At 34.5% G+C, this 22273-nt stretch overlaps 1 protein-coding gene across 1 annotated transcript; it reads left to right on the top strand.

Annotated features, from left to right (window-relative positions):
• Positions 1–8876: 8876 nt before the first annotated feature.
• Positions 8877–21373, top strand: LOC112006988 (uncharacterized). The gene is given in 22 exon segments (XM_065771379.1): positions 8877–9268; positions 9271–9300; positions 9796–9876; positions 9879–9986; positions 10131–10176; positions 10178–10284; positions 10456–10749; positions 11224–11441; positions 11546–11620; positions 12036–12102; positions 12441–12766; positions 12951–13184; positions 13274–13461; positions 14478–14619; positions 14719–14827; positions 15702–15804; positions 15916–16105; positions 16886–16984; positions 17079–17137; positions 19293–19318; positions 19321–19397; positions 20886–21373. Coding segments are annotated over 22 exon segments (2961 nt in total). The 5' UTR covers positions 8877–9051; the 3' UTR covers positions 21051–21373.
• Positions 21374–22273: the final 900 nt, after the last annotated feature.

The raw sequence follows: 22273 nt of genomic DNA, 5'->3' as shown, positions 1-22273 counted from the left end.
TCAATTGTTGATCAAAGCAGTCCTAAAAGCTATGCCCACTTTCACAATGAATTTGTTTAAACTTCCAAAGTGTTTATGCAAAGATATTAAGTATGTGTTTGGATAGCAATTAATCCGGCGTTTGCGTTTTCTATTTCACGTTTTCTTCCTCTTTTTTTTTTTTTTTTGCTGCTGCGCATAGGCTTGTGGGACAAACGACTACTGTTCATGAACAATAGCCATATTTTGTTGACTTTTCAACATTTTTATCAGTTCTGTGGGTCCTATGAACAGTGCACGGGACCCACAAATTTCACTTTTTAGCAACTTTTTCATTAAAAATGGGTCCCATGGCACTATTCACATATTTAAAAATTATTTTGCTACAGTGTTTTCAGTTTTCAATTTTAGCAAAATAAGTGCTATCCAAACGGACCCTAAATCACTCATTCAAAAATTCTGGTGGAGATAAAACAGGGAGACTCGAAAAATTCATTGGATTGTGTGGAACAAACTGTGCATGCTGAAGGGCCAAGAAGGTTTGGGCTTTCTGGATATTGAAAACTTCAATCTTGCTATCCTTGGAAAACAGGTCTGGAGATTAATTCACAATACAATCTCCCTTTTCTACTAGGTCTTTAAAGCAAGGTCTTTTCCTAGATGTTCAATCATGGACGGGGGGTAAACATGAAGGGATCATATGCATGGGAGAGTATTTTAAAGGCAGGACAAGTGATTGATTTGGGATCTTCTTGGCAGATAGGCTAAGGAAAAAATGTCTACATCAGAAGGGATAAATGCCTTCCAGAATTCCATTCTAGTAGAGTTATTTCACCGATGAAAAATTTCCCTAGAAATACTTGGGTTTGTGCTCTGTTAGAGGAAGATGGATCTAGCTGGACAACTGAGCGGGTGGTTGATGAATTTTTGCCCCATAAAGCTCGAGCTATTCTTAGCTTTCCATTAAGCTCTTGTAGGACCAGTGACACGCTCATCTGGAGGGGAACTAAGAATGGCACCTATTCCACCAAGAGTGCATATCGGATGCTCCATGAAGCTAAATTGGCATCCAAACCGAGGACCTCAAACTACTCTTCCCAATGGGTGTTCTGGAAGGAAATTTGGAACCTGTAAAAGGTAAAGACTCTCTCTAAATAAAACTTTGTATTTTATTGAAGAGTACTGAGCAATACAACCACTCCACTCCATAAAGTACAATTGCTTAGCTATTTATATATAGGAGCTATCTAATAAAAAAAAATGAAGAGAAACTAATTCCCACTTTTGAAGGAAAAGTGGTTAAAAAGCTTTACTACAACTAACTATGATTACAAGAATTTACATCACAGCCTTATCTCCCTAAGCCACGTGGCAGCAATTCCTCATAACTGTGCATAAATAAGTCATGGTAATGTATGGCTTCTATTGTCTCCATTAAGTAGCCCATGTCCATTACCTCATGCTCTACCCTTGGGATCATGGTCTTGCCTTTCACTGTACTGGCATCAATTCTGGAATTATCTTCCACAGCACTAGCATCAGTCCTAGCATCACCAGCATTGAGATTGATCTCATCAAGTTTAACACCCCCCCTCAAGAGCAAAGCTCTTGCTGCTTGATCATCCACAATATACTCTGGATATTCAACTTGATGAGCAAAAATATTAATCAATCCCAATTTCTTAACCATTCTAACATAGTTGTCAACACCAAGTGCCTTGGTAAAAATATCTGCCAATTGATTCTTGGATGCAACATGGAAAGTCTTGATTGTACCATCTAGAACTCTGTTTCTAACATTGTGACAGTCTGCTTTAATGTGTTTTGATCTCTCATGGAACACTGGGTTTGCAGCTATATGCAATGCTGCTTGGTTGTCATAGTAAAGTAAAACTGACTTCTCATGCTTCACTTGCAAATCTCTTAGTAAGAATAAAATCCAAGTAACTTCACAAGTGGTGCTTGCCGTAGATCTGTATTTGGCTTCAGCTGAAGATCTTGATACCATCGACTGCTTTTTTGATCTCCATGAAATCAAAGCATCTCCAAGAAAAACACAATATCCAGTAAGTGATTTCCTTGTATCTGGGCATCCTGCCCAGTCAACATCACAGTATGCTCTCAATTGTAAATCTGAATCACTTGGAAAGAAAATCCCTTGTCCAGGTGTACCTTTGACATATTGCAAAATTCTTGTTGTAGCCTGCATATGAGGAACTCTTGGTTTGGCTAAAAATTGGCTTAGCCTGTTCACGGCATATGTGATATTAGGCCTACTAAGTGTCAAGTACATCAATTTACCTATGAGCCTTCTATACTTGCTTGAATCTGGTAGAAGTTCACCATTGTCCTTTGACAGTTTCAATTGTTGTTCCATTGGAGATTTAGCAGGCTTACAACCCATCATACCTGTTTCCTTTAAAATGTCTAAAGCAAACTTCCTTTGGTTTAAGCTTATTCCCTTCTTGCTTCTAGCAATTTCAAGTCCTAAGAAAAACTTAAGTGATCCAAGATCCTTAATTCCAAATTTAGCATCAAAAACTGACTTTAAAGTTGCTATACAAGTAGGATCATTTCCTGTGATAACCATGTCATCCACATAGACCAATAAAGTTGTAAACAAAGAGCCTTTAGCATGAACAAAGAGAGAGTTATCAGCAGTAGATTGAACAAATCCAAGTTGCTGAATAGTATATGATAGTTTTGTATACCATTGTCTTGAAGCTTGTCTCAAACCATAAAGGGATTTAAGTAGCTTGCAGACAACAGGAGGAGCAGAAGAATTTGAAGAAGAATTTGAAGAATAAGAGGCAATAGAAGTCCCCCCCCCCCCTTACTGTGAAAACCAGGAGGCAATGACATGTACACTTCTTCATCTAAGTCCCCATGTAAGAAGGCATTGTTTATGTCCAATTGGTGAAGGGGCCAACACCTAGCAGCTGCTAAAGCAATAAGGACTCTAACAGTGACTGTCTTAGCAACAAGAGAAAAGGTCTCAAGAAAGTCAATGCCTTCCCTTTATGTGTACCCTTTAGCCACAAGTCTAGCCTTGTATCTCTCCACTGTTCCATCAGGATTCAACTTAATCCTATACACCCATTTACACCCAATAGGGGTTTTACTAGGAGGTAAGGTGGTAAGCTCCCAAGTATGAGTCTGTTCAAGGAACTAAATTTCTTTGTCCATTGCTGCTCTCCAAAGAGGATCTTTAACAGCTTGGAAGAAAAATTATGGCTCTTGAGGTGATGTGCTAACTGCCAATAGATATGATTGATAACAAGGCTCTAAATGGGAGTAAGTAAGCCCATCAGCCACATCATAAGGTGCACCAGAAACATGAGTAGTAGCACAAACATAATCTTGTAAGTAAACTGGTTTAGTAGATTGCCTAAATGATCTTCTGATAGGTGCTAATGGTGGTTCATTAGCTGATGTGGAAGCTGGTACAAATGTGACAGAAATAGGAACTGAAGAATCAGTGGAATCAAAAGTTGCAGGAGAAGAATCAGAATGGAGAGAAGAAACTTGAACTGGAATAGGATCAGTAATAGAATCTGAACAAGTAATAGACTCATCTTGGATGGTAATAAGAGTGACAAAAACATCATTACCTAAGCTGGAAGATGCAAAACCATCAACTTCAGTAATTGAAGTAAAAGGGTCTGAAATTGAGGCTTTACTATTAATAAAAGGAAATATGTTTTTATGAAAGACCACATCTCTAGATATGAAAATTGTATTTATGGACAAGTCTAAAACTTTGTAACCTTTGATGCCAAAAGGATAGCCTAGAAAAATAAACCTCCTTGCTCTTGCTGCAAATTTGGACCTGTTATGTGCAAGTGTAGAAGCATAACAAAGGCAGCCAAAGATCCTTAAATGAGCATAGGAAGGAGGACTGCTATAAAGGACCTCATAAAGGGTTTTGTTAAATATAGGTGTACTAGGAATCCTCCTATTAATCAAATATGCAGCAGTTAAAACACAATGCCCCCAAAGATGTAAAGGCAAATGAGAATGAAACATGAGTGACCTTGCCACATTCAAGATATGTTGATGTTTCCTCTCTACAATTGCATTTTGCTGAAGAGTTTCAACATAGCTCAAATGATGCAAAATGCCCCTTTTAGCAAAGAAATCACTCATGGTGAATTCAGTTCTATTATCAGTTCTAATGACCTTTATTTTCCTAGAAAATTGAGTTTCAACCATAGTGCAAAATTGTTCTAATATGGACTGAGTTTGTGATTTTTGCTTCAACAAGTAAACCCATGTACATCTAGAGCAATCATCCACTATAGTGAGGAAATATTTGCAAGAATCAATGGTAGATACAGAAAATGGACCCCACAAGTCACAATGAATCAAATCAAAACAATTCTCAGAAATATGCACACTTTCATTAAAAGGCTTTTTTTTTTTTTTTTTTGGTTTGGCAAGAGGACAAACATCACCAAAAAAAAAAAAATTTGCATTTAAATCACAAATCTGTACATTATTCGATTTGAGTAAATTCAACTTGGCATTGGAAGGATGCCCCAACCTTATGTGCCATATATGTGGCTGAATTTTATTAACAGAAAAAGCAGCTGAAACAGAAGAAGAAACAGAATTGCTATCTTCCAGGAGGTAGAGTCCATTGCACTCTTTACTCAGACCAAGTGTGCTCCAATGAGCAAGGTCCCGGATGAAACACAAATTACCAAAGAAAATAAGGCAACATAGTACAGATTTGGCAAGTTGGCTAACTGATATGAGATTGAAGCTAAAAGATGGAACACAAAGAACATTATATAAGATGAGGTTTTCATTGATTTTGACAGTCCCAATATGTGTGACTAAGGCTACCTCACCATTGGGCAAATTTACATGAGTGTTCAATGTGGCAATTAGTGTGGTGAAACAAGACACAGAATGTACCATGTGATCAGTAGCGCTTGTGTCTATAACCCAATTAGTAATTCCAAAACAGGTTCTATTAACTAGTTTGGCTGAAAAAATGGAATGTGTCAAATTTGGACTAAAAGCAAGATTAGAGACAATACCTGACATAGTTTCAAGGTAACTATTATGCGCTTAAGGATGTGGATTAATGGCTGCCACACCAGCAGTAGCAGGGACACCAGCAGATGAACACACATCAACAACTCCAGAACCCAAATTAGCCAATCCATTACCAGTACTCACATTTGCTGCATGATGATTCTCACCAGAATTACAACTAGCATTGAGGAAAGCCAACAATTGCTCACATTGAGCTTTAGAAATAGGATATTGAATTGAACCACTCTCAGTTACGGTTCCTGGATTGCAAGTGACCTGATTAGCACTTGATCTCATCAAGTTTAACATAACCTCAACATCCCAAGTAAACTAAAACACTTCCTATCAAATGCTTGTAATGATTCACTATCGACGAAGAAAAATCTCTTTCGTCGAAAGGTGACTCAAAACTCTACTTGTGAGTGCTACAACGAAGGTGTGGAAGATACCATACGTGCTCTTTGGGACTGCCAAGTGGTTAAAGAAACATGGTGGGATGAAGTAAACTGTCGTCACCAACTCTCAGAACACTTTGTCAACTTTCGGGACTTATTGACAGGGATTCTTAATGTCAATGTTCAAAACTTAGCAGAGCGCTTTACCTACATTACTTGGAGCATTTGGGCGAAAGCAATGCCACAAGATTAAATTCCCCATCTTTGCCATACTCTAATGCGGTGGAAAGATTATAGGAATTTCATTCAGTCTAGGACTCGCCTTCACTTGTGGTACCCTCTGCATCCTTAGTTCACTGGTCTCCTCCCCAACAACTGTTTTACAAAGCCAATTTCGATGGTGCTCTTTTCCAGGACATCACTTCAGTGGGAACAGAGGTGGTGATTAGGGACTTTGTAGGTCAGATTATTGGATCACTCTCGGAGAGGATTGTCTTGCTCCCAACGGTGGACGATGTTGAAGCTTTGGCTTGTTGAAGGGCGATAGCTTTCGCTCTAGAGATAGGGCTCTAGGAAGTGGTTTTTGAGGGAGATATGGAGACTGTTATACAAAGCCTAAATTCTGACTCGCAATGCATGCTCCTTTTTGGACACATCATTGAAGTCTCCCACTTCCTAGCTTCATCACTCGGATCTTATTCGTTTTCTCATGTGAAGCAAAAAGGTAATTGCGTAGCTGATAAACTGGCTAGATTGGCAAAGTGTTTTTTTTCCTAATCCTCAAATTTGGTTAGAAGACATCCATAGTGATGCTACCAATATTGTATTGTTTGACAAAAGTTTTCTATTGATTGAATGAAATAATAGTCTTTTATCTCAACACACACACCACCAAAAAAAAAAAAAAAAGATTTCATAAGTTAACGTATCAATCTACCCTAAGTCAAAAATAAGATTGAGAAATTCTAGGCACAACAAAAAACTCACAAAATTTTCATCACACCCTTGGTTTTTTTTTTTTTTTTGGTGGTGTGTGNCTAGTATAGTGAAGGCAAGACCACGATCCCAAGGGCAGAGCATGAGGTAATGGACATGGGCTACTTAATGGAGACAATAGAAGCTATACCTTACCATGACTTGTTTATACACAGTTATGAGGAATTGCTGCCACGTGGCTTAGGGAGATAAGGCTGTGATGTAAATTCTTGTAATCATAGTTAGTTGTAGTAAAGCTTTGTAACCACTTTTCCTTCAAAAGTGGAAATTAGTTTCTCTTCATTTTTTTTATTAGATAACTCCTGTATATAAAAAGCTAAGCAATTGTACTTTACGGAGTGGAGTGGTTGTATTGCTCAGTACTCTTCAATAAAATACAGATTTATTTAGAGAGAGTCTTTCTTTTACATGGTATCAGAGCTCGGCTAGCACAGATTCATTGATTTCCTAGCAATTCTCTACATTTTCTTTTCCTTGATCTGAAATTTTCCTAAGAAAATTCTTTCTTTTAACCTCTGAAGAATTTTCTTAATAAGTCATTTTTTTTTTTTTCATGACTTCGTCTTTTGAGTTCTGAGCATCACGTCTATCATCTAATTTTGAAATTTTCCATCTTAAGCCAATCCTCTTCTTCAATCTTCTCTTTTCCATTCGATCTCTCAATGAACATAAGTGAAGATTCTTTTTATCTTCCAAACCTTTTGTCATGAAGAATGATTTTCTTGAGATATAAATTAACTCACTGCATCAATTCTGGAATTATCTTCCACAACACTAGCATCAGTCCTAGCATCACTAGCATTGAGATTGATCTCATCAAGTTTAACACATACATATTCAAATTGCTTAAATTCAAAAGTGATAATATATTATAAATGACCCAAAAATAATAATTTATTTTCATTATATTGCCTAATAAACTTCATCTAACTCAATGTTATTATCATGTTTATCATTTTGCAAATTTATTTATTCATTAAAATTTTCTTCATCATCATTAACATTTATTATCTCTTCTTGTTCTTTTCATTTTAATAATTAAAAAAAAAAAAAATTCTTCTTGGCATTCTAGTTTCTTGGACTTATAACAATAATGACAAAATTTAAAAATAATTATATTGTCAATTAATATCTTATTTGTAGTATAGAAAATAAATTTACAAATATTAAAGTGAAATGTAAGTGTGTACTGTGTAATCCAAATTTTGTAGGAGAAAGAAAGGGGAAAAAACTTATGAATATGTTATTTTATTAGGCCAAATTAAGTAACCTAATAATTTTGTGTTAAAAACAAGTCTAACAACTTGTTAGATTCAAATAAAAGTACAAATTTTAACAAAAAATCTCATTTTAAAACATTCCTCTATGTATCGTACGATACGTATGATTTTACGATATGATATGATTCATACGATATACATACTGTATCATACAATTCATAAGCACTTATGATATGCTGATACGATGAAGAACTTTTTATACAAGATATGTATCACATATTGTACGATACTAATAACTATGCATATGGCTAGCTGTGATTGAACAGACCACAAATTAACTTTTGTATATATATATATATATATATAGGAACTCATTCGGTTTTCAACAAATATCCTAATTAGGTCAATCATATGCTGTGAGATTGTTGTGAATGGGTATTTGATGACCCATTGAACTTCATTTGGAAACCGATCACAAAAAAAACACTCAAGCATGCATCTTTTTTTCTCTATTTTTAAAATAAGTTTGGTTGTCGAGATCTAGAATTCAAATTTCACACACACAAAAAAATAATTATTGTATTAGTCTGATAATAAGAGCAATCATCATAGCAATGGATGTCATAATTAAGTTTAAATTCTGTTGTATTTATATATATAAAATGTTTTGTTGATAAGTCATCATTATATCACTTTTTTTTTACTATCCTATATTTAAATTTATTTTCACAGATCATATTTAAGATAAATAAGTTTACTTCAATTTTTTATATTAAATAGGTACCTTACATATTTATTAAATACCTTAATACAATATATAAATTTGTTTTTAATTATGAAAGTTAAAAACTATTAGATAATGTTATTGTTAACTTTTGCATTACAAGATACAATATAAAAAGTGCAAAACTTAAGTACATTTCTCTAAATGTAGTATATTAAGTTCTCTAATTTAATTAAAAGATATAATCACATCGAATTTACTTATTTTTAGAAAAGATAATATTGTTTATATTTTATTGGTCAATGAAACAATATATTTGAATTTAATTAGAGAATTTAATATCCAACACCCAAGTAATTTTATCTAAGATTTATCCAATTAGTAAATTAATTCAAACTCACAAACTCATTTATAAATACCTCCAAAAAAAAAAAAAAAGGAAATTAAAAAGCTTCATTTATAAATAACTATGGACCAAATGGGCTTTTAAAAGCAAACCATAAACCCGAAACACACACCTAAAAAACAAGGCGGACTAGATTGAATTTGGTTTTTCGTTGTTCTTCATGTACTATGGAAGTTAGGAACGACTTTTCTCCGATTCCAATCGAGGCCTACTTGCCCTTTGACAAATTTAGAAAAAAAAAGAAAATGCAAAAATAGAAAACATAGTGCAAATCGAGAAGCATCAAACATGGGAGGTAGCGATGGGATCTTAGGCAACAGGGACATAGAGAGAAGCAAAGCAACTATAGCCAGCACCAGCACAAGAAGAAAATGGCCGAAGAGGCGAGAGACATGGCTTGTGGTTCTGGGTGTCATTCTTCACGCTGTTTACATGCTCAGTATCTTCGATATCTACTTCAAGACCCCCATTGTTCATGGCATGGACCCTGTCACTCCTCGCTTCAATGCCCAGCCAAGCGCCTCGTGCTTCTCGTTGGTACGTACCCGAACCCAATTAGAACTTTGCGCACTAAGTGTTTGTTGAATTGTCTCAGTGAAATGTTGCTTTGGTTTTTGGCTTTGTTTAGTGATTTTAGATTACCCAATTAGGAAATGGCATTGAATATGAGATGGTCGGGTTAGGATTGTTTATAGAACGTATATGTAGGTGACTAATTTGAGTTTATGCTATTTTGTATAAGGTTTTCAATATTGTGTATTAAGTTTTGGGATTTTGAGAGTTCCTTTGTATAAATTATTAATCATTACAGGGTTGAAATCCGAAATTTCTGTATTGGAGTTGTTTTATCTAATATGAGCAGTCTGAAGGGTTAGTATGTCCAAGAGTTGGCGCGCTTGACTTAGATTTTGAAAATGGACTAGTAATAATTCACTGGTTGTTAAGGCTTAGTTAATTGCAAATTTGGATATGCTTTAGTGACTACATGTCATAAAATATAGAACTTTTATGAATGGGAAAAAAAATTTGCAGCTGATGGTTTGCGTGCCGACAAGTTCTTTGAGCCTGATTCTGAAGGAAATTACAGAGCTCCATTTTTAAGAAGCATTATTAAAGGAAAGGTCGCTGGGGAGTATCTCATGCACGCCCTCCAACAGAGTCGAGACCTGGACATGTTGCTCTAATCGCTGGTTTCTATGAGGATCCAAGTGCAGTTACAAAAGGTGGACTGTCTATCTTCTTGAGCCAAATTAACTCCCGTGCATCTTTCACTTTATTATTTTTTTACACTGAAACATTAATGCATGTAAATCATATTACTGGCTGGTGTCACATTCTGTCCCTAAAATATTCTATCTTGTACACAGGATGGAAAGCTAATCCAGTCGAATTTGATTCAGTTTTAATCGAAGCCCCATACATTTGCTTTTGGGAGTCCTGACATTGTTCCAATATTCTGCGGTGCTGTGCCACACAGCACATGGAATACCTATCCTCATGAGTATGAAGACTTTGCAACTGGTACATCCTTTGAACATTTTTTTTTTTTTTGATTAGTAAATGTTATAAGCTAACAAGTAAACGCTCAAAGAGAAAAGAAGTTCAGATGAATTATGCTTATATTGTTAAACATTAATTGCTATCATCCTCAATTTCATTCAATGCTTTGTCAAATCACAATTGGTTATGCAGATGCATCCTTTTTGGATGAGTGGTCTTTTGATCAATTTCAGAGCCTTTTAAATAGGTCCAATGAAGACTCAAAGTTGAAGGAGTTACTTCTACAGGATAATCTTGTAATATTTCTGCACCTACTTGGTTGTGATTCAAATGGTCATGCACATAGGCCCTTTTCCTCCATCTATCTCAATAATGTAAAGGTTGTTGACTCTATAGCTGAAAGGGTTTATCATATGGTTGAAGATCATTTCAAGGACAGCCGTACAGCATATATATTTACAGCTGATCATGGAATGAGTGACAAAGGTTGGAACTTTTAGAAACTTTCGTGTCTTTTCTTGGGATTTTTTTTTGGCCTCACCGCATGCACTCAATGGTTATAATCTAGATTTAAGGAACTTGCATCTTCCATGACTTGCTCTAGGTTTACACTTCTTCAAAGACATGCATAATTGGTTTGAATGTTGTAACGCTGGAAATATATCACAAGAATGGATTAATATGCCATTTTCATCCCCACCTGAGCATTTCTTTTGAATTAATGTTTGGACCAGAAAATTCAAAGCATCTAGTAATTGGCCTTGAATTTGGATGCTATTAACAGCATCTGCTTTGACATCTGATGTTTTAGTGTTCATTTGATTAAGATGTTCTCTCTTTTTGTTTGCCTTGAATCAGGCTTTTAATTTTCTGTCCCTAAATCCCCTTTTTCCCGTTACTACTTCAATTTGCTAGATATATTGAAATGAGATTCTGACAAATTTAAGGTTTCACTCACAGGAAGCCATGGAGATGGGCATCCTTCAAACACTGATACTCCCCTTGTTGCTTGGGGAGCTGGTGTTAAAAATCCCAAGCGAATATCAAGCACCAACCATTCTCATTGCAATTTTCGTTTTGTTGATGAACATATGCATGATGCACCGACACCCGTAGAATGGGGCCTTAATGAAATTGAAAGGGTGGATGTCAATCAAGCTGACATTGCACCACTCATGGTTGTACATTTTATTTTTCTTGAATTTTTCCGTCCCAGGCCTGAATCCTCAGGTCTGTCCTTCAGTTTTTCTTAGTCTAATGTCCTCATTGGCTTTTCTGGCAGTCCACTCTTGTTGGTTTGCCATGCCCTGTTAATTCAGTTGGAAGTCTACCCCTTGATTACGTAAACATGATTGAGGTACGTTCAATTAGCTTTCATGGATAGATGACTTATTTTATCGTAATATAAAATGACAAATGTGCCAATGGTCCCTGGACCAAATGGCATCGCCTCATAGCATGATTGAGGTTTTTCTGCTGGAGGGCGAGGTCATAGGTTCAACCCTCTGCAGTGTGTGAGTGTTGTATTTACCTATAAAAGAATAAATAGTGGCAAATGCCTCTTCATATTATTGAGAATGGATTTGTCATGTTATTAATTGAATTGATCCTACTCATTAAAAATGGGTGGAGAAATAGTGTTTTATATTCCACTATAATGTTCAAGCAAATGGAGTTTTGTTCTTTAATTTCAGTGATGATTTGAATCAATCCAAACTTTTGTTTTAATTTGTAGATAATTGATAGAGATTTTCTTTTATTTTTATGTGCAGATAGAAGAAGTGGAAGCTGTGGTATCAAATACAAAGCAAATTCTCAACCAGTTTCTTCGCAAGTCGCGTATCCTCTTCTTATATTAGCTTTATATCTTAGTAGTATGGACTTTAATGGGCTTCACTTTCTTGAAGATTTTAACATTAATTCTTCAGTTTCTTTCAAATTATTATTATTTTTAATTGAAAAACAAAATATCTTTTCTTGAAGAGATTTGGTTTGTGCATGCTAAATTTCTTCCTTGATTAATTTATTATGTTCTACTTTGACCTTGTTGTTCCTTCAAAAAAAAGTTCTAAAATCTGCTTCATAATTTAGTCTTTTCTTTTCTTATGGAGATATGTAGAGGGAGGATGTAGGGAATGAGCTTTCTAATTTTGTCTGAGTTTTCTTGACTAGCTTAGATATAAAGCAGTCGAATTCACTTTATTTCAAGCCTTTCAAGCAACTGGCCAATTATTCTGCTGTACTGGATCAAATTGAGCGTCTAATATCATTTAGAAACTATGAAGCTGCTATGAAGCTATCCGAAAATCTCAGAAGCTTGGCGCTTCAAGGACTTCATTATTTTCAAACTTATGACTGGCTGATGCTTATGACCATAATCACTCTTGGGTATATTGGTTGGATGATATATCTTTTTCTCCATGTGCTGCAATCTTATACTTCACTGCCAGGAAATATATCAAGAAAGGAGCAAGCAGCTCGTCAGAGAAGTTATACTGGAAAGGTAATGTCTCTGTAAGCTTAACCTCTTGTAAGCTGCATTTTGATCATCCAAAATGAAGCAAAATGAGAACCAAAATGAAGAGAAAACAAAAAGTATTAGGAGGAGGAAAAGAAACGAAGGAGCCGGGTATAAATTAAACCTCATCATTTGCAGACGTATCTCATACATCTCATTGTTTTGACAGATAAACCTATGTGGATGTCTTTTCATGGGAGCACTTTCTATTCTACTTTTTCTGGAGCACTCTCCTCCTCTTTACCATGCATATACTACAATGACGGTATTCTTGTGGACCAGAATAATTAATGAATATTGGTCCATAAGAGCATTATGGATATACTTACGTGGAAGAAAATTCAACTATATCATTAAACTTGTGGCCACCAGTGCTGTGGCATTGTTCATTCTAGAACTTCTGGTAAGGATATCAAACATACTATTTATAGACCTGTTCTAGCAATGATAAAGTTCTAAACTAGCATTCTGAGCAATGATATCCTTGTGCAGGTGAATAGCTTCACTGACAGGAAGCTCTACACTTGGTGCTTCCTGATCATGGGGGCCATAGCTTCTCTTTATCTTCTTAAGTCAATTCCATGGAGATCTGGAATACCAATATTTGTCTGCATTGCATGTTGGTTTTTGTCCATATTTACTTTGATGCCAGCACAAATTCCTGATAATAATCAATTAGTGTAAGTCGCTTTCGTTGAGTTTGTCCTTTATATAGTGTGGCTTTGTGGGAATGAATGACTGTGTGTTTAAGTTTGTTGTAAACTGTTTTAAATTTATGAAAATGCTTCTCTGGCTTTTCAATTTTACTTAAAAAAAGAAGAAGAAAAATTAACCTATAATGATAATAGGAAAGGGACTGAAGAATAGTTAGCACAGGCTGAGTCAGTACAATGCATTTCATCAACTTAAATGGTTTATGTGGATAAGCTGGGTAGAAAAAGTAGTAATTTCTTAAGTTTCAATGTAAAGCTCTCTACTCTGTCAAATGTGCGGATACTCTGCTCCCAATAAATTAACGACATAATACAATCAGGAGTCTCAGCCCACAGTACTGTTATGATGATTGGGTGGTGTCCTGTAACTCTAAGTTGATTTCATGGTGTTTTTTGAATTGTGTATGTTCATTCTAGTGAATCTTCCTTTTTAGAGCTTCTCTCTATTTTCTAATAAAACTTCATATAACTTATTAAAAAAAGCTGCAATTTCACCTTATTTATTTTAAGTTCATAACATCTATATTGTAACTAAAGGGAAGGGCTAACAAAGCTATTCCTTTCCTGTTTTCGTTTCAAAGGAAATAAAAAATGTTATGAATCCAAATGGCATTGCTAATTGTATGGAGTGTGAAGCCAAGTCAATTGGCCAGTACTTTTTTTAACTGATATTAGGAATAGAAAAGAAAATTCAAGCAGAAAAAATTTTATGAGATGAATTTTTGAAATCTTATACCCACGTGCTTTCTTACAAATGCAAACAATGATGATTCTGCACTCTTAAAATCAGACTTTTGAGTTAGGCCCAACAGAAAGTAACAATGTAGGTTGCCATTTTTTTTGGGTGTTACAAACTTAACAGAGATATTCAATTAAGAAGGTGTGTTTAATACTCTATAAACTACCTGAGTTCATAGTTTTTTTTTGTCTATATCTGAGTGATCATGATTATGATGTTTGTGTGGTAACAATAACTTATGCAGAATTGCAAGTGGAGCTATGATTATCTTGATAGGATTAGTTGCAAGGTGGCTAGATCTGCATGCTGAAGGAAATAAATTCTGGCTGAGCATCTCTAATCATGGAGTGAAGAGACCCAAGTTTCCCATGCTCTTTCATTTACAGGTGCGTAGCATGTCTATACCTTCCATTTGGACTAGAAGCTTAATGATTGATATAACTGTACTGATTTAATGATGAATACTTTTGATAAATGAAAACTAGGCACTTTTGGTTGGGTTATCTTCAGTTATGGTGTCTTTATCAACGTCACACAGAACAGAAAAGCAAGAACTGCTTGCATTACACCAGTTGATAAATTGGTCTATAGCTGGTATACTCTTGGACTCATCTTTCTTTGCTAATGTTTACTACTTTTACTGAGCCTTTTCCATGCAGAAAACATCAAACTAATCTAACATAAAGTTTTGTCTTTAACTCTTATCCTTTCAAGTTCTGATGTTCTTTTACAAATCCCAATTGTTCTCTTGTCCAGTATATAACTCTGCTCATTTCATGCTTTATGACCTATTACTTTTACAAGCATGTCTCAAGCACAGAGAAAGGAGGAGGGTTGTGGCAATGGATTCTTTGTTACCATAAGTAAAACGCTAGTGCTAGATCCTTTGCATGTAGTTTTGTGTGAAGTATATGCTCAAAAACAGTATGTATGTATATGGTTGAAACTCACGCATTACAGATGTTTAAGAATGTAGCAACATCAAGGGTAATACGAGAGTTCATGTTGGAAACAGCACTATTTTTGTTAAATCCAGTAATAGGAAATGAACTTTGTAATGTTAATCCATATATCTTGAAATGATTTGTCTTTGAGATGTCACATCTGACTGATGATCCATATTTACAGTTGACAGTCTGTAGAACAATTAGGCTCACAGTTCTGCCACTGCATGATCATACTCAACCCAGATCACACATTACCATTAGCTTTCCAATTTGGATACTTGAAACATATCTGCATTGTTCATTATCAATACTGTGTTATTGTATATTACAAAATCTAATTTGTTCTCTTATTCAATGGTTGAAGCTCCTCATTTCTACATGTTTGCACCCCTTTTTTATTTCATATTTACTTGTTTCTGAGTTTCCACTGCTTGAGGCATGTACTGCTGCACATTATATGTCTTTGTCTAAATTCACCTGTTAGTTTCTTTTTCTTTTTTAATTATTTTTTTTTATCATAGGTTTTTCGATGGTTCTCCCATTATTTTCAGCAAATGGCCTCTTGTCTCGGCTTACTTCTATATTTCTAGGTTTTGCACCTCCGTTCCTTCTTCTATCTATTGGGTATATCTCATTTATAAGTAACTGCAATGGTACTCCTTATTTAACAGCTATATGAAAAACAGAAATTCATTTTTCTCTTTTCATGTTTTTCTTCTCGTGAAATTTGTGCAGATATGAAGCTGTCTTCTACGGTGCTCTTGCCCTTGTACTAATGGCATGGATACTATTTGAAAACACAGTTCTTTACCTAAGTAAGGTTAAAAAACCATCGTCTTCAATAAAAATTGTGGAGGATCATCTCACTCTTGATCATGATACTAGATGCTTGCAGCTATCTGATGTGAGGATTCCTTTAATCTTTGTAAGTCACTCTTTTTTACTCATCACATTTCCCTTTCTTAGTCTTCATCAATTTTGACCATATTTATCTAGTAAGGATTAAGACTTGGTGTAATTGGGTTGAGTAGATGTTTTTTCAGCATTTTTTCTTTTCTAGGATAGGTACAGAGATAGTTGCATGAAGTATCCATTTTTTACATTTAATTTTTTTTAATTTTTAAATTTAGTACTTTCCATGCAATAAATGGTCTAGAAATAATTTTGGAAGAATATCACCTGTCAGGTTTTACTTTTAGAATTTTCTTTAGGTGGCTATTTAATATTCATCCTTTCGTAACTGTGAAGTTTGATGGAGAATTTTCCAGAAACTGGCTCTATAAACTTCTTTTAGTGATAGGATACACAGGGATTGGTGTAAGTGGGATTTTAAACTAGTAATAGGATTTGGGTTTGGATCAGATTTTTCTTTTGGTTTGTGTCTCTCATTCAAACATCAAAACTTTTTTTATTTACAAAGAATCTAGAGGCAGAGAGAGTGAGATGAAATCTTAGTAACTGTGCCTATGTTCCCTTGGCTGGCTTCTTTGTTGGACTGATAATTTAATTATTATCCTGGCATAAAATTCAGCACATGCTGATATTTGGGCTGAATATATCAATGCATGTTCTTTTATTCTTTTTCATGGTACAAATCTCCTGATTTTAAAGGAGTTGACAGTTTGGAGTGGTTTCTTAATTTAATTGGTCAAGATATTTTCATGCATGTGTCTCTAATGGTAATGGCACTCATGTGTTTTCTTAGATGGTTTTATTCAATGTTGCCTTCTTTGGAACGGGAAATTTCGCAAGCATTGCTAGTTTTGAGATTTCATCTGTCTATCGGTTCATTACTGTCTTCAGCGTAAGTAAAGCTTGTACTTACTTCCTTACAACATGTATCACTTTCTTGTTAGAAATCTGTTACTGTGCTGATATGGTTTGCTTTCAAAATGCAGCCATTTCTGATGGCAGCCCTACTTGTATTCAAGCTATTTATACCATTCTTGCTTGTCATGTAAGTAAAGTTATAACTTTTTCCATATTAGCAAAATACAGACTTGATCACACCAATTCTTCTATTTGGTAACTTATTTCCAGTTCGCAATGGGATGTAAACATAAAGACAATGCCTCACTAGCATTATTGAGGATTTTTTTTATCTTTACAGTAATAGTCATTGTACATGGTCTATTTAATCGGCAAGAACCATTTCATGGATTGTCTATCTAGATAGGCAAGAGTCTTGGTTTCTTTAGCTTATTGATCATACTGCTTTTACTTTGCAGTTTTTTTTTTTTTTTTTATCATAGGTTTTTCGATGGTTCTCCCATTATTTTCAGCAAATGGCCTCTTGTCTCAGCTTACTTCTATATTTCTAGGTTTTGCACCTCCGTTCCTTCTTCTGTCTATTGGGTATATCTCATTTATAAGTAACTGCAATGGTACTCCTTATTTAACAGCTATATGAAAAACAGAAATTCATTTTTCTCTTTTCATGTTTTTCTTCTCGTGAAATTTTTGCAGATATGAAGCTGTCTTCTATGGTGCTCTTGCTCTTGTACTAATGGCATGGATACTATTTGAAAACACAGTTCTTTACCTAAGTAAGGTTAAAAAACCATCGTCTTCAATAAAAATTGTGGAGGATCATCTCACTCTTGATCATGATACTAGATGCTTGCAGCTATCTGATGTGAGGATTCATTTAATCTTTGTAAGTCACCCTTTTTTACTCATCACATTTCCCTTTCTTAATCTTCATCAATTTTGACCATATTTATCTAGTAAGGATTAAGACTTGGTCTAATTGGGTTGAGTAGATGTTTTTTCAGCAATTTTTCTTTTCTGGGATAGGTACAGAGATAGTTGCATGAAGTATCTGTTTTTTAAATGTAATTTTTTTTTTTTTAATTTTTAAATTTAGTACTTTCCATGTAATAAATGGTCTAGAAATAATTTTGGAAGAATATCACCTGTCAGGTTTTACTTTTAGAATTTTCTTTTGGTGGCTATTTAATAGTCATCCTTTTGTAACTATGAAGTTTGATGGAGAATTTTCCAGAAATTGGCTCTATAAACTTCTTTTGGTGATAGGATACACAGGGATTGGTGTAAGTGGGATTTTAAACTAGTAATAGGAGTTGGGTTTGGGTCAGATTTTTCTTTTGGTTTGTGTCTCTCATTCAAACATCAAAACTTTGTTTATTTACAAAAAATCTAGGGGCAGGGAGAGTGAGATGAAATCTTAGCAACTGTGCCTATGTTCCCCTGGCTGGCTTCTTTGTTGGACTGATAATTTAATTATTATCCTGGCATAAAATTCAGCACATGCTGATATTTGGGCTGAATATATCAATGCATGTTCTTTTATTCTTTTTCATGGTACGAATCTCCTGATTGTAAAGGAGTTGACATAGTTTGGAGCAGTATCTTAATTTAATTGGTCAAGATATTTTCATGCATGTGTCTCTAATGGTAATGGCTCTTATGTGTTTTCTTAGATGGTTTTATTCAATGTTGCCTTCTTTGGAACTGGAAATTTTGCAAGCATTGCTAGTTTTGAGATTTCATCTGTCTATCGGTTCATTACTGTGTTCAGCGTAAGTACAGCTTGAACTTACTTCCTTACAACATGTATCACTTTCTTGTTAGGAATCTGTTTCTGAGCTGATATGGTTTGCTTTCAAAATGCGGCCATTTCTGATGGCAGCCCTACTTGTATTCAAGCTATTTGTACCATTCTTGCTTGTCATGTAAGTAAAGTTATAACTTTTTCCATATTAGCAAAATACAGACTTGATCACACCAATTCTTCTATTTGGTAACTTATTTCCAGTTCGCAATGGGATGTAAGCATAAAGACAATGCCTCACTAGCATTATGGAGGATTTTTTTATCTTTACAGTAATAGTCATTGTACATGGTCTATTTAATCGGCAAGAACCATTTCATGGATTGTCTATCTAGATAGGCAAGAGTCTTGGTTTCTTTAGCTTATTGATCATACTGGTTTACTTTGCAGGTTTTTTTTTTTTTCTCAATAACCTATATGTTAGTTACATCAATCTTAATGTTTCTTTTCTTTTTCTTTTTTTCTGAGGAAGTTGTGCTTCCAAATCAATCTCTTAAAAGTTATATTCTTATGTTGCTTGTTTTGAGCCAAAATGCAGATGTGCTTTCAGTTCCATAACCAAACTACACCAATTCCACGTTTGGGATGCTATTTTCTCGTTATATCATTTTCAGACGTAATGACCTTTCACTTCTTTTTCCTGGTAAGAACTGTTTTCTTTATTTCACACTTTTTCTTTACCAAATGAAGCTCTGCTTACATTGGTCCTTATTTCTAAACACATTACATATAAAATTAATTTGGTACCATGTTCCTCATTTAGATAGATTACCTCATTTTGGCAATCAAGTTTGAAAAGAGTATCTTGTGTAATCATTATTTAAGCTTATCATGTTTTTATCTTGCAAATCCATGTAATTAGTGGGTCTGGAAATTTTCCATGATCTAGCTTCAGAAAAATTTTCTATCAATTAATCAAGAGTATTGATAAAGTTTTGTAGTAAAATTGAATGGCGCTGACTGCTTAGCCTAGTTTATGTAAATGAAATGGCTGGCAAGACTTGCCCTACTTGCAATTTTAGATTATGCAGATATGCCTACTTTCTAATGAGTTCTAAATCATCTGACACTTCCTCTTTTTATATATGTGTATGTGTGTGTGTGGAATATTGTTAGAATAATAGTTAAAAAGATTAAATTTATCATTTCCTAATAATTTAAGCTTTGGGGGCAAATGTCACTTCCTCCCTTTAAATGAGTTAGCTCAAATGGATATCTCTCTCTCTCTCTCTCTCTCTCTCTCGTACAAATGGCACTTACTCTCCTTAAATGTTTTGTCCGCTAAAAGAGTAAAAAATGAAAGGGTAAAATATCATTTTCGTCCCTAAACTATGACAAAAGTTCGTTTTTCATCCCTAAACTTTCAAAAGTTCTATTTTCGTCCCTAAACTATCACAAAAGTTCGTTTTTCGTCCCTAAACTTTCAAAAGTTCTATTTTCGTCCCTAAACTTTTCTAAACGTATTGATTTTCGTCCCTCCCACATCAACACTCTGTGAAGTCACGTCAGCACTCCGTCAGAACTTTTAAAAATTTAGGGACGAAAATAGAACTTTTGAAAGTTTTAGGACGAAAAATGAACTTTTATGATAGTTTAAGGACGAAAATAAAACTTTTGAAAGTTCAGGGACGAAAAACAAACTTTTGTGATAGTTTAGGAACGAAAATGATATTTTACCCAAAATGAAAAATCTCACATATTGGACCCTGCTTACTAAGTGGGAGTTAAGTCCATACACGAAGGGGAAGTATTAGAATAATGATTAAATTCACTATTCCTTAATAGTGTAGGCTAAGTGGTAATTTATAATGTGTGGTGTCAGGCCAATCATGCATTTTTAAACCTAACAAAACCAAAGCTACCTAATTCCATTAATGTGTCTCACTAAAATTTCCAGTTCTCTAGCTTAATAAGCTATTATGACTTTGTTGATCAATATTTGTTTGTCTTTTACAAGTTGATATGTATATATTTGAAAAGAGAGTGGCAGGTTACTAATTGAAATATAAAATTAAGTTTCCATTATCACCATCATCACCTTATATTGAGAAATGGTTGTTGGGGTTTTAGGCTAAAGACTTTGTGCATTAAAGTAGGCACCGTATTGACTATTGTGATATGTTATCATCAGGTCCGGAACACGGGAAGTTGGATGGAAATTGGTAATAGCATCAGTCACTTTGGAATAGTGAGTGCCCAAGTTGTATTTGTTCTGTTGCTGTTTGCTCTCACAAATGTATACACAAAAGATATCCAGTGCAATTCAGCGCTCGAATCTTCTCAGAAAGCAATGTAAAAAGTCACATCAGATTAAGATATTTGGCACCAAAGTGAGCTTCCTGCTCTCCTTCAAGGTGAGCTTTTCATTCTTTACAGCGGCTTTTTTGGGATTTAAGAGCTGTTTCTCATTTGGCATCTTCGTCATTGCTTCCCATAAGTGCTTATCATCTTTGTGTAAGGATTTAATAGTAATGGGATTTTCCAGATGTTCCCATTCATTGTGCATAGTTTATCATGTTTATAACAGGGCTTGCTTGGTTCATTGTATCTTCAAGTTATCATATCTGCAGATCATTTATCAATATTAATCTTATTAGTATACCGTTAATGTGGTTTAAATTGCAACCGCATTTGTACAAATGCATTGACTAACTATATAAAATTACAATTATTAAGATTAAAATTGAAGCAGAAAGAAAGAAACTGATGACCTCAGGTCCAACCCCTTATAAAATGCCTATTAAGTCCAACCCTATATGCGATGCTGTTTGCCGAAGAGCATCTTTAGTTATACCTAATTTTTTTGAAATTTTGGAGAGTGAACCTACAAAATTTTTGAGTATGTAGAGAACTTCGAATTTGAAACTGAAAAAGTTAAGAGATGAAAGTGGAGGCTAATAGTTATTTCGTGTTTTAGACTTTCCTTCTTTTCTTTTTCTTTTTCTTTTTCTTTTTTCTTTCTTTTTTTTTTTTTTTTTTTTTTTTTTTTTTTTTTTTTTTATCAATTTGAACGGGCGTTTTAGATTTTTCTTTTTTTTTCCTCTCTGAATTATGAATTTTTCTTGAATCGCCGTGAAAAAGGGGAAATGATGTGAAAGCAAAGAATTTTAAGTTTGAATTGGAACTGACACATATATATACTTTCGACGAAATGTAGAGGTATATATTGTTATATAATTTAATTGGGTAGAATTTTCCAAGCTTCAATAATTTTTTCTCCAAATAAAATACTATTTAATGAGTACCGTACATTGTATTCATAATTTTGTAACTAGTGTGCTTCCACAAGTCTTGGTTAAGTTCTTACGACTTACAATTCCCCGCTTTCTACACAACTTCTGCCAATTTCGGATTTTTCTGTAATGTATTTATTTTGTCTTATCATATAACTATGGATGTCGGTGTCAAAAAGTGATATGTCCATAACATTTTTACAATGAATTTAATGTAACAAGTTGTTACTAGTTATTATCATTGTTATTGATTCCGTTCCGTTCCGGTCGGAACGGCCGGAATTTT

The sequence above is a fragment of the Quercus suber genome, unplaced genomic scaffold, assembly GCF_002906115.3.
Source record: "Quercus suber isolate HL8 unplaced genomic scaffold, Cork oak 2.0 scaffold_43, whole genome shotgun sequence".
NCBI classification, from domain to species: domain Eukaryota; kingdom Viridiplantae; phylum Streptophyta; class Magnoliopsida; order Fagales; family Fagaceae; genus Quercus; species Quercus suber.
Note: the sequence above shows the minus strand (reverse complement) of the source record. Positions and strands in the feature narration are given on the sequence as shown.